The 13557-nt window shown below is 49.7% G+C and overlaps 1 protein-coding gene across 1 annotated transcript in view; it reads right to left on the reverse strand.

Annotated features, from left to right (window-relative positions):
• Positions 1-13557, reverse strand: part of TSG101 (tumor susceptibility 101) — a 33320-nt gene that overhangs the window by 1503 nt on the left and 18260 nt on the right. The window contains exon 8 of the mRNA XM_073564077.1: positions 250-452. Within this exon, the coding sequence (XP_073420178.1) occupies positions 250-452 (203 nt within the window). The remainder of the gene's footprint in view (positions 1-249; positions 453-13557) is intronic.

Raw genomic sequence — 13557 nt, forward strand, 5'->3', positions numbered from 1 at the left:
TGATATGAAAACAGAAACTGCAGAAGAGTTCTGATTATCGGGCATATTGTGAACAGCTTGGTCATCCATGCACAGTAGCCCTCGGCCAACTGGCTGGTCATGGAGCCAGATTCAACGCTGTGTAGGTTACACCCGTCCTTGCTACATATATTTTTTGGGAACGTTAGGTGACACTATTGGATACACTAAAGTAGAAACATACAATTCTAAGGCAGAACCAAACCATAAATCCAATAAATCATGAATTACCACTTCCTGGTCCAGCCGGGTGACCATCTCCTCCAGCTTCTGGTGGCCTTTCTTCAGATCCTCCTCGGTGCGCTTCAGGGCATTCAGCTCGGCCTGAGCGCGGTCTATTTCTTCCTTCATCCTCCATCTTAACTTGTCACTTACAGCGGAAATAAGGGATGCCCGGATTGTGTCCTCACCAATGGTGCCATCTCGGGCTGGACCTAAGGGCCGACAACAGTGAGATCAGTGTCTGGATAATTATAACCTCATAGGAATGACAGCATCAGGGGGTGACGGACCACTCAAAGGGACATCATATTCTCTAGCCTTTCATTAGCAGCAATAGAGCCCGTAACCCTACAAATTGTCAGACCTGCAATGATTTCTACCCTGTGGACTAAATAGAGCACACATGTCAAACTCTGGGCCATGGGCCAAATCTGGCCCGCAGGGTGATTACATTTGGCTGTCAGGAAGTAACCGAAGGGAAATTAAATTTGCCCCATAAGGTGGAGTGAGTGCTGCTCCATAGAGATGCCCCCGAGTCAGTCATGACCCGGAGAACCTGTGATTGCCAGAGGCGAGGGGCACATGTCTGAGTGGCTAGCTGTGAGAAAGGATCACCTGTACGAGGTATGAGTGAAACCAAAATGAAGCAAAAGATTTTGTTGCGACCGAACAGCAGCGAGACATGCAGCTGCAGGGATTCAAACATATTATTTGAGCACGCCAAAGTCACTCTATTAGCACAGGAGCATGCTCAGATAACACCTTATCCCAGCACGTTTTCTCTTCATTAATCTTTCGTTGCAGAACTTTCTGCAACAAAATCTGGCATGTGGCAATAGGCTTTTTTTATGTTCTGCTTGTAAGAGCATCCACTGTGCTTTTAAGAACACCCACGAGTTGTGCAGCCGTGTCTGCTCCCCGACGACATGACATTTTCACCATTTTGTCAATCCTTCCTCTCATATCAAGGAATCCGCATTCTTCCTCATTACTGAACTAATAGCAAAGCCACAGAAGATCAGCTCTCCACCCTTCTGTCAAGATCACAGCTCACCACTTGTACCCTCGACCCACTCCCGTCTCACCTCATCCCTAACTTGGCCACAGTCTTCATCCCATCTCTAACACACCTCTTCAACCTTTCACTTAGAAATGGTGTCTTTCCCTCATCCTTCAAACATGCCTCAATCACACCCATCCTCAAAAAGCCCTCCCTTGACCTATCCTCTGTGTCTAACTATCGCCCAATATCTCTTCTCCCTTACGCCTCAAAACTACTGAAACAGCATGTATATCTGGAACTGTCCTCCCACCTCTCCTCCTGTTCCCTCTTTGACCAGTTACAATCTGGCTTCCGACCGCATCACTCAACTGAACCTGCCCTATCTAAACTCACTAACGACTTACTAACCGCCAAGAGCAAGCGACACTACTCTGTCCTCCTTCTCCCGGACCTGTCCTCTGCCTTCGACACCGTAGACCATTCCCACCTGCTACAGACTCATCTCTTGGCATCACAGACCTGGCCCTATCCTGGATCTCATCATACCTAACAGACCAAACATTTAGTGTCTCCCTCTCACACACCACCTCCTCACCTTGCCCCCTGTCTGTCAGTGTTCCCCAAGGCTCAGTCTTAGGACCCCTACTATTCTCCATCTACACCTTTGGCTTGGGACAGCTCATAGAATCCCACGGTTTGCAGTGTCACCTCTATGCCGATGACACGCAGATCTACCTATCTGGACCCAACCTCGCCTCCTTACTGACCAAAATCCCACAATGTCTGTCTGCTATCTCAGCCTTCTTCTCTGCTCGCTTTCTCAAACTGAACATGGACAAAACAGAATTCATCATCTTTTCCCCCCATCTCTCTCTACCCCTCCACCAGACCTATCCATCAATGTCAACGGCTGCTCTCTTTCCCCAGTCCCGTACGCTCGGTGCCTTGGGGTGATCCTCGACTCTGCGCTCTCTTTCAAACCACATATCCAAGACCTCGCCTCCTCCTGCCGCCTCAAACTCATAAAATATTTCCCAGATCCGCTCATTCCTCAACCATGAAACCACAAAAACACTAGTGCATGCTCTTATCTCCCGCCTCGACTACTGCAACCTCCTACTCTCTGGCCTCCCCTCTAGCACTCTGGCTCCGCTCCAGTCCATCCTACACTCTGCTGCCCGACTAATCCACCTGTCTCCCCGCTATTCCCCAGCCTCCCCCCTATGCCAGGCCCTTCACTGGCTTCCTATCGCCCAGAGGCTCCAATTCAAAACCCTAACCATGACATACAAAGCCATCCACAACCTGTCTCCTCCATACATCTGTGACATGGTCTCTAGGTACCTACCCGCACGCAACCTTCGATCATCTCAAGATCTCCTTCCCCCTTATCTCTTCTTCCCACAACCGCTTACAAGACTTCTCCAGTGCTTCCCCGATACTCTGGAACTCTCTGCCGCAACACATCAGACTCTCACCATCAATGGAAACCTTCAAGAAGAACCTGAAGACCCACCTGTTCCGACAAGCCTACAGCCTGCAATGATCCTCGGTCTACTGAACCACCGCGCGACCTGCTCTACCCTCTCCTACTGTATCCTCACCCATCCCTGTAGACTGTGAGCCCTCGCGGGCAGGGGCCCCTTCCTTATGTACTTGTGTGTCCCTTGTCTTACACATGTTTACTATATTTGTCTATATTTCCATTTTCACATGTAAAGCGCCATGGAATAAATGGCACTATATAAATGCATAATAATAAGAACTAAAATCCTCCAAAATTTAAAAAAAAAAAAAAATAGCAGAAAAAAGGCAGCACCGCTTACCTGCCCAGGTCTTTGAACAAATGCACTACAGGGTGCAGCCAGCCCACATAGCAACATGTTGGCAACACAGGTGCAAAATACTAAATAGACAGCCACTCACTATTTTCTGCTGTGTTTTTTTTTTTTAATTTTTGGAAGATTTTAGTTCTTTTTGTGGAGGAAGCGCCCGACGAGAAATGGAGCTGCGCGATCAGCGACAGCCAGCGGGGGAGCCGGTCGGAGGTAAGTATCACACATAGCAATATCGCTGCTGCGTCACAAAATCGGTGACGCTTTAGCGATATCGCTATGTGTAAATGCCCCTATAGGCTGTGAACCAGACACTACGCAGTACCTTTAAGTGAACAGTGCCCTATACAGGAATTTATTGTGCAAATGAATACTAAGCAGTCACCCCCTACACGAATGGGTAGGTGGTGAGTGGCTGTCTATTTAGTATTTTGCACCTGTGTTGCCAACACCTTTGCTATATGGGCTGGCTGCATCCTGTAGTGCATTTGTTCAAAGACCTGGGCAGGTAAGCGGTGCTGCCTTTTTTCTGCTGTGTCTTTTTCCTTCCTCGTTACTGGTCTCAACCTCCCAATACGCAGACAGATCCCCTCACCCTCTAATACACCCCATATCTATCTATGCAGTGCAGATTCCCACTAATATTACCATTTTACACCTTACCAATTCATCCTGTCCCCACCACTATCCCTTTCCAATATCATTGTTGACATTTTTTTTTATAATCAAGATTAAAGTCGGCCCTCAGCTTTACCCAAGATTTTAATTTTGGCCCTCGGAGTTTGACATCCCTGAAATAGAGGGTCTGTAGCTGCCATTGGCTCACGATTATCGCATGAGCCCCAAAATCTACAATATCTGTGCAGGATAATAAAAGGAGGGTCCATTGTCCGTTACACCTACGTAAAGGTTTCTGGAGGGTGCCAGTAGTGATTACGGGCAAAGGTGTACATACATCAAGGACTTTCTAAGCTGTGGTTGATCGATCTCTAGAAAGACTGAATGGAACGATGTGTGCAGAGCCAAGAAAAAAAAAAAAAATTCTAAAAACGCACAAGACACTGACCTGCAAGTAAAAAAGTCCTTATATCTGATGAAAAAGTCCTTATGATAAGCAGATCCTGCAATCTAATCTGGGGATTATACAATGGGCGGTTTAGTTCAATTGTCAGCCTGATTGTAAATCCCACGTGCACATATCGCCTACAAGCTGTCACCGTCAGCCGTGCACAGGAGGACGGCCATTCCTGGACATGCACTTAGAACGTGGCAGGAGACGACTGCACATCCTGCAGCGCCAGTGCAGAAACACCAAGGTTACTTACCGGTAGCCGGTTTTTCCGGAGCCCATGACGGCACACATGAGAGGGGATCCGCCCAGTCAGGACAGGAACCCTACTGAAGATAAAAGGGCGGTACCTCTCCCTCGCTTCAGTTGGTTTACAGAGCATGAGAGGCCCCCCGGGTTAGTACACATGGTAAAACTATCACCACATTATATCTAACTAAAAAAACACCCAAACTATAGTGCACACCAAAGGAGTGAAAAGGGGGGGGAATATACAGGTGCGGTCATGGGCTCCGGAAAAACCGGCTACCGGTAAGTAACCTTGGTGTTTTCCCGTCTCCCATGACGGCACACATGAGAGACTTTTGTAGAATAAGACACCTTAGGGAGAAACGACCACTTGCAGCACCCTTCTACCAAAGGTTAGTTCAGTAGAGGAAGACAGATCAAGTCGGTAGTGCTTAAAAAAGGTCGAAGGTGAGGACCAAGTAGCGGCTTTACAAACTTGTTCAATTGATACCTCAGCCTTCTCTGCCCAGGAGGTAGCCATGGCTCTGGTGGAGTGAGCCTTGATGCCTTCTGGAACCGGAGCGCCACTTGCGGAGTAGGATAACATAATGGCCTCCCTGATCCATCTGGCAATGGTACTGTTAGCTACCCCGTGCCCTTTTCTACTACCCTGAAAGGCTACAAAAAGGGACTGATCTTTCCTCCACTGACTAGTTACTGACATATATTGCAATATGGCTAGTCTTACATCTAATGTATGGAACTTTTGCTCCCCAAGGTTTCTAGGATTGTTACAGAACGATGGCAAGGAGATCTCCTGAGTCCTGTGAAACTTTTGGACTACCTTGGGGAGATAGGCCGGGTCTGGTCTTAGAACCACTCGGTCCTCCAATATCTGTGTATATGGAGAACATATAGACAGAGCTTGAAGGTCGCTGACTCTTCGGGCTGATGTTAAGGCTACCAGTAAGACAGTTTTAAGTGTAAGTAGCTTTTTTGACAGCTCTAGTAGTGGTTCAAAGGGGTCTTTGGTTAAGGCCTCTAAGACTAGGTTGAGGTCCCAGGGTGGTATCTTTGGGATAATGACCGGCCTTGACCTGCCACAGGACTTTATGAATCGGGACACCCACCTATTGGCTGCTAAGTTGTAGTTATATAGGGCCTCCAAAGCTGAGACTTGAACTTTGAGTGTATTAGTGGCTAACCCCAGTTGTAGCCCCGACTGTAAGAACTCTAGGATAGGTCCCACTGGCGCTACATCCCCCAAGGGTTCCCCCAGGAAGTCTAGGAACTTTTTCCATGTTCTACCGTAGATTTGGGATGTTATAGGTTTCCTACTTTTCAACAGGGTGGAGACTAACCCTGGAGAGAATCCCTGGCGACTCAGTAGCGCCCTCTCAAATTCCAGGCTGCTAGATGGAAGCCCTTCACCTGAGAGTGGACCACTGGTCCCTGGGAAAGCAGGTCTGGAATCTCCGGTAGTATCCATGGATCTGTCACTGACATGAGCCTCAGAAGGGAGAACCAAGGCCTTCTCGGCCAGAATGGAGCTATAAGAATTATTCTCGCTCGATCCTCCCCCGATTTTCCTGACCACTACTGGGATCATTGTTATCGGGGGAAATGCATAGGCCAGGATGAACTTCCAGGGTATTTGTAGGGCATCTACTGCGAAGGGGTTTTCCCTTGGGTTTAGTGAGCAGAACTTCCTGACCTTCCGGTTCTGTGCGGTAGCGAACAGGTCTATTTCTGGTTTGCCCCAGGCCTGAACTATTTGTTGGAAGACTTGGGGGTTTAGGGACCATTCCCCTTGTTTTAGGTGCCTGCAACTCAGGAAGTCTGCCTGTATATTTTCTGCCCCCTTTATGTGCAGTGCTGTGATGGATAACAGATGTTGTTCTGCTAGCTGGAAGAGTAGATCTGATATTTGCATGAGGCCCCGAGATCTCGTTCCCCCCGGTGATTGATGTAGGCTACTACTGCTTGATTGTCCGTCATGACCCGGGTGTGGCGGCCCCGAAGTAAGGGAAGGAAATGTTTCACGGCTTTTTCCACTGCCCATAGTTCTTTTACATTTGAACCGTGATCCTTTTCTAGCGAGGACCAGGTCCCCTGTATTGTGTGGGATCTCAGGTGTGCTCCCCATCCTGTGGCACTCGCGTCTGTTGTAATGTCCTCGACTGGTTTTTGCCAAGGGACACCGGCTGTTAGATTCTTTTCTACAGTCCACCAGAGCAGGGAATCTCTTACAGCCACTGAGAGACATAGTTTGCCTTCTAAATGCCCTTTTAATTGTTTCTGTGCTGACAGAACTTCCCACTGTAGTTGCCTTACGTGGTACTGCGCCCATGCTACTGCGGGTATGCATGATGTCAGTGAGCCTAAAAGGGACATTGCGTTCCTCAGTGTCATATTTGGTCTTTGTATTGCTGTGCGAGCTAGGCCTCTTATCTTGGTCACTTTGCTCTCTGGTAGGAGGCAGCGTTGTTGCTCGGAGTCCAATATCAACCCTAGGAAGGATTGCTCTTTTGCTGGGGTTATCCTTGACTTGGGGATGTTTACTATCCATCCTAGTCCTACTAGAATTGCTATCACTTCCTTCACTTGATGTGTGCAGTGGGACTCCGACCTCACTATTATCAGAAAGTCGTCTAGCTATGGGACGATCACTATGTCCCTGGAACGCAGAAAAGACATTACTTCGGCCATCACTTTGGTGAATACTCTGGGGGCTGTAGACAGGCCAAACAGAAGGGCTGCGTATTGGTAGTGTTTCACCTGTCCCTGGACATGGAGCGCTACTCAAATATTTTTGATATTCCCGATGAATTGGGATATGATAGTAGGCATCTTTTAAGTCTATCACTGCCATGAGGCAATGCTGGAACAGAATCTTTGTGGCCGTATTGATTGACTCCATTTTGAAGGAGCAATTGTCTACCCACTGATTGAGTCTCCTCAGGTTGACAATGGTTCTCCAAGAGCCGTCTGGTTTTTGTATTAAGAAGAGGGGGGAGTAGAACCCCCTTCCTTCTTCTTGCACTGGGACTTACTGTAGGACTTGTTTTTTCACTAGTCCCAAGACTTCCGTCTCCAGGGCCAGCTGTTGCTCTTGGGCTTTCCTTCTGGGTGTCATTATGAAGGTGCGCCTGGGCGGACGGATGAATTTTATTTTTAAGCCGTCCTTGATTATATTTAGGACCCATGTACTGGGGGAGATATTTGCCCAGGCGGAAAGAGAGAAAGCCTTCCCCCTACCTCCGGCCCAACGTCATTGGGGAGATTTTTTGGAGGACGTGGAGGGCCCTTTAAACATATAGCCCGATGCTCTTCTTTCTTTAAAGTCCCAGCTTTTTCTATCTCCCGGGGGACGACCCCTGTTAAATCTCCTCCTCCGAAAGGGCTGCTTTTTGGGTTCTCCCGGAAATCGGGGAAAGCTCTTCTTCCTATCCCCCGCATGTTCCAAAATCTCTTCTAGTTTTTTCCCGAAGAGGAATTGGCCGTCGCATGGAATGGAACATAACCTATGCTTCGATGGTAAATCTCCGGGACACCCTTTAAGCCACAGGGCTCGTCTTGCCGCGTTTGACAGGCTTGCTGCTCTAGCTGTCAACCTTGCAGAGTCTGCAGAGGAATCTGCTAGGAAAGCCGCTGCTCCGTGCACCAGTGTCAAATTAGACAAAATTTCTTCCCTAGGAACTCTATCCTTGATCTGGTCCTCTATTTGTTGTAGCCAGACCATGAGGGCACGAGCGGTCCAGGTACCAGCTATCGCTGGCTTCAATCCACCTGCTGAAGCTTCCCAGATGTGTTTTAGGAAACCGTCTGCTTTTTTATCAAGGGGGTCTTTCAACATGCCGGAATCCTCTAATGGTAGGGATACCTTTTTTGAGGATCTGGCTACGGCCCCATCAATTTTAGGGACTTTCTCCCAGGTTTCTGAATCCTTCTGCTCAAAAGGGTACCTCCTTTTTGATGTGGAAGGTAAGTCCCCTGACCTCTCCGGTTTTTTCCATTCCCTGTCAATTAGTGCTTTTATTTTATCATTTATAGGAAAGGTACGTTTTCGTTTTTCCTCCAGTCCTCCAAACATTACATCCTCTAATGATTTGGGAACTTTTTCCTCTTTAAGGCCCATTGTAGCCCTAATTGCTTTGACCAGCTTTTCCACGGCCGCCTATATCGCTGTCCGAGGAGGATTCTGAGGACTGGGTAGAGGAAGAGGAGGTGGAGGGGGACAAGGGTCTATCCCGCCCCTTCTGCCTTGGCGAGGCCTCTGAATCGGAGCTCCCTCTACGGTTTCTTTTCTCTTTCTTTTTAAGGGCTGCCTTTAGGGAGCCTTTCACCTCCTGTTGTATTAACTCTTTCAGGCTAGTCACCAAATCAGGGGTCTCCTCCTGTATAGTTTTGTTTATACAGTCAGCGCAGGTCTTTCTGCCACTGATCTGCCAGCGGGTTTTTACATAGGGCGCATTCTCTATTTTTGGTTTTGCTGCTGGCCTTCCTCGACCCCTAGTGATCAGAGAAAAGGGAACCCCGTTACTATAAGGGTGACATTCACAAAGATCACTCACCACCGCTGTCAATCAGGGGTACCGATCTCGGAGGCTCCTCAGATGCACTCGTGACGTTCCTCCTGGACGTCTCAGAGTCACGCCGGTCGCGTTTACGACTGCCGCTCCCACCACTCGAGCGACTGCTCCTGGTATGCTGGCGGCTCGGCCTGGCATCTGGCGAGAGCTCTTGCTGCTGCTGACGCTGTTGTCGCTGCTGCTTACGCTGTTGTCGCTGCTGCTTACGCTGCTGCTGCTGCTCGTCTTGCCCCACTTCCATCCTGAAGCCTTGGGCATGAGTGCGTCTTCTGTGGTCATCCCCCTTATGTAAGGGGGATCCACAGCACTCTGCGCCTCCTCCGGTTACCCCACAGCCCCCCCCCCGCCATGCCGCCAGGATCTCCTTTCGCCCGCCGGCGTTGTTCTCTATGGGCGTCGCCATCTTGGATCGTCGGCGCCGCCTCCCAACGTCACGCGGGCACGCCCCTTCAGAGGGGCGCGACCCGGAAGCGGCCGCCTCCTGATGCTCCTGCGCCGCTTCTGGGCCTGGCAGAGGGGGAGAGGGCGGCGCGGCAGCCACGGCAGAGCCCCAGGACCCCAGCCGTGCTGCTTCTGCGCCCGCATGGACGCTGAACCCCCTGGGGACCCGCGGACGGCGCTTCCCCCACCCGACGCACAGCGCTCAGGAAAACCAGCCTGATCTTCAACGCCGGCACGGGAGAGGGGCAGGTACGTGTGACCGCTGTCTTCAGCACACGGGTCCCTGTCAGGACAGGAAACCCAACTGAAGCGAGGTAGAGGTACCGCCCTTTTATCTTCAGTAGGGTTCCTGTCCTGACTGGGCGAATCCCCTCTCATGTGTGCCGTCATGGGAGACGGGAAAAAGTGGTTGGGAGCGCAGAGACATCGAAGTGAGCAGATCGCCCCTGTGTATTTCACAGTAATGGAGGACTGCCACCAGTAATGAAGTCTTTGCACCTTTTTTTTTGCTGAATGTGATGGACTCCAGTTTCATTTATAAATGCATATTAAATGTAATTTAGTGTTAAAAATACACAACTGCTACCTGCCTGAATCAGCGCCACCCCTGTCCATCGACTGTGTCTGGTATTGCAGATCATAACTAGAGCTCTTTGAGCTTGCAGTTCCTTGCATAACCAGTGACAAGGTGTGGCGCTGTTGCTGTAGAAAAATGCTTTAACATTGTATCTCTAGGTGTATTTTTTAAGCCCGATGCACCAGAATTGTGGTGCACAAAGTAAGCCAAGTAATAGGTGGTGTAAACAGACCCCAAATTGGGCCCCCGTGATAAAGGTGACGGTCATGTCTCCGCTAGCACTGACTAATAATTACACTGTATTGCTAGGTCTGCCCCAACCTGAGAAATCCTTTCATTTCGGCAGTAACCCTTCATTGTGCCCTAGACGTGACCCTGTAGCATTTCACTATTTTTATCTCAGCCTGTGCAGGCTTTGTGCCATCTGGGCTGATATCGCCTTTAACCTTTATAGCAAACAGCATCCGGTTACAACAGCGCTGGACGTACAGTACGGGGGGGATGTACAAGGACAGAGGACTGGCCTGGTAAATGTACATCAATGGCTGCAGACCCAGTGATCATTGACTGGCTCCGCCGCCGATCCCATGTGGATATAGAGGGAAACTGCATTTAAATTGCTAGACAAGAGGTGCAAGTACCGCCTGGTGGCCATTTAGCTCTACCTAGTGGAGATACATGTTTATTATGCAACAATTACTGCACATTTTTATAGTACATCAGATCCGTGGGGGTCTGGTACCTGGTACCCACCACTGATCATCCGTCAGCTGCTCAAGTGCCAGCCGGATGTGAACACCGTACACCATGTAGTGGCCGCTGCAGAGTACGGCAGCTCAGCACATCCACTTCATAGGAGATGATCTGCAGTACCCAGGAGCAGCCAGTAGACAGTGGCGGGCGCTGTGCTGTTCTGACCCCAAACTCTGCCGCTGTGTTACTCCAATTTCCAAGAGGAATAACAGAGGAACAATACAACACAGAAGTTCAGATTACAGTAATTGGTTCTGTCAGGAGTCCATTATTGAGAAATATACCGTAATCCAGCAATCTAGCAGCAATTACTCAGAGCTTCGCAAAAAAATGACAAGTCCTGCTCTTGTGAGATCACTTCTCAGCAGTCTCCTCAATTATCACAGGTGAGAATACAACATGAAGAAAGTGGTGTACTCCCAGAAAATTTGATTATAGAGAGAAAAAAAAACAACAACACGTCCTTTAAAAAATAAGCCCTCGCATAAAAAAAACAAACAAAAAAGAAATAAAGTCTTAGAATACAGCAGCAGAATTTTTATTTTTTTAATTACTTTTATTGTGCTTAATTAACCCCTTACCTACAATTGACGTAATATTCCGTCCATGTGACCATGGACCTAATTACCATGGACGGAATATTACGTCATGCCCTTTAATGCGACATCGCGACTTAAGTCGCGGTGATCGCATTAAAATGCCGATGCCATCTTACCTCAGGATAGATGGCCTCGGCATCCCGGGCAGTCTCCGCCCTGGCCCGCCCCTCTCTGAGCTGTGATTGGCTGTTCAATTCAGAACAACCAATCACAGCAACTCTCTTTGTTTCAGCCAATCAGATTGGCTGAAACAACAGGAATCTAGGCTAGGATCGAGTACCGATGTACTCGATCCTAGGACCGGTGCCTGGCAACGCCAGGCACCGGAGAAAAGCCCCCAGATTGGCGCGATCGCCGATCTAATCGATCGCGCCAATCGCAGCGCACAGCGGCGCAATATCGCCGCTGTGCCCTGCCGGTACCGGCCCGGATCGGTGCTGTAATAGCACCGATCCTAGGCCAGAGCCTAGGACAGGCCCAGTAGGGCCTGCAGGAAGTGGTTGGCGCGATCGATTAGATCGGCGATCGCGCCAGCCACAGGGCACAGCTGCGGTCACCATGTGACCGCTCTGTGCCCTGCTGATGACCTGGCCATGACCTGCCTAGGAATCGGAGCTGTGAGCTCCGATCCTAGGCAGTTACCATGGTCACCAGGCAGATCAGGGATTGGTGGGATCGATGTAATCATTCGATCCCACCAATGACAGGTCACAGCAGCGAAGTGACCGCTCTGTGACCTGCCCCCTGACCTGCCTCTGACCTGTCTAACCTGTCTGCAGGGGTCCTCACTCTAGCTGAGGATTCCTGCAGAGAGGTCGGACGCAGCAAGAGCTCCTGTGCTGGGTATTGTGGTGCCACAGCTTGTAGCATCACAATCCCTGCAGAAGAAAGAAGAAGAAGAAAGAAAACTACAACTGTAAGTGCTAATTGATCCCTGATCCCCTGCCCAATCTATCTTCACCCCCCCACCTATCTTCATTCCCCCGTCCCCCCTTTTACCCCCCTCACCCCCCTTTTACCCCCCTCACCCCCCTTTTACCCCCTCCACCCCCCCTTTTGGCCCGCCTCCGTGTGCAGCCGCCAAGCGTTGATCGGTGACGCAGTTCACCGATCAACACTTGTGCTCGCTTTTTTTTACTCCGCACACACATCCCGTTTTTCATTTTTTTCTCCCCCCCTTGTGCCACCTAACTACAACCCTAACTGACCCCTGCCCAATCTTTCTTCATCCACCCCAATCCCCCCATCCCCCTTCCCCCTATTTTTACCCCCCTCCACCCCACTTTTGCGCCACCTCCGTGCGCAGCCACCGAGCGTTGATCGGTGACGCAGTTCACCGATCAACACTCGTGCTCGCCTTTTTTCCTTCGCACACACATCCCGTTTTTCATTTTTTTTCTCCCCCCCTTGTGCCACCTAACAACAACCCTAACTGACCCCTGCCCAATCTCTCTTCATCCACCCCAATCCCCCCATCCCCCACCCCCCTCCACCCCACTTTTGCGCCACCTGCCTGCCGTTTTAAATTTTTTTCTCCCCTTTTTGTGCCACGTAACTACAACCCTAACTGTTGATCCCTGTCCGATCTCTATTCATCCACCCCAATCCTCCCAGCCCCCTCTTTTTACCCCCCTTTGTGCCGTTTCCGTGTGCACATTTAGCAGCCGCTGAATTTTGATAAGTGACGCAATTCACTTATAAAAGTTCGTGCCGACTGTTTTCCATTTTTCTTTTTCACCTCCCCCCCCCTTTGAGCCACCCCTGTGCACACATCCAGCAGCCACTGAATTTTGGTAAGTGACGCCGTTCACTTACCATATCTAGGTCCTGCTGTTTTAGACTTTTTTTTCCACATTTCCTTTTAGCTTTTTCTTACAGGATAGTGTGCACCAATCACTAGCCCCCCACCACATACACAGTTATAAATAAAGTACACCCAAGCACCATATTTACACAAAAAAATGTCCCGCCCATCACGTTCCTCCCAACAGCGCTATTCAATGGAGGAGGCATATTCTTACCTTGCCTCCGACACTGATAGCGAGGATGACGATCCGACTTTTCTTTATTTTTCGGATTCTTCATCCTCTTCTTCTTCCTCTTCCCCCTCCTCATCTTCCTCCTCGGGTCCTGCGGAACCGCCACGCAGACGCTCCAGGACAGAAGATGAGGCAGCGCCCACCATGCCCGCAGCTGATTCAGCAGACCCTGTGTGGACCT

This window comes from Dendrobates tinctorius, unplaced genomic scaffold (genome assembly GCF_039654945.1).
Source record: "Dendrobates tinctorius isolate UK_male_01 unplaced genomic scaffold, ASM3965494v1 ptg000427l, whole genome shotgun sequence".
Lineage (NCBI taxonomy): Eukaryota > Metazoa > Chordata > Amphibia > Anura > Dendrobatidae > Dendrobates > Dendrobates tinctorius.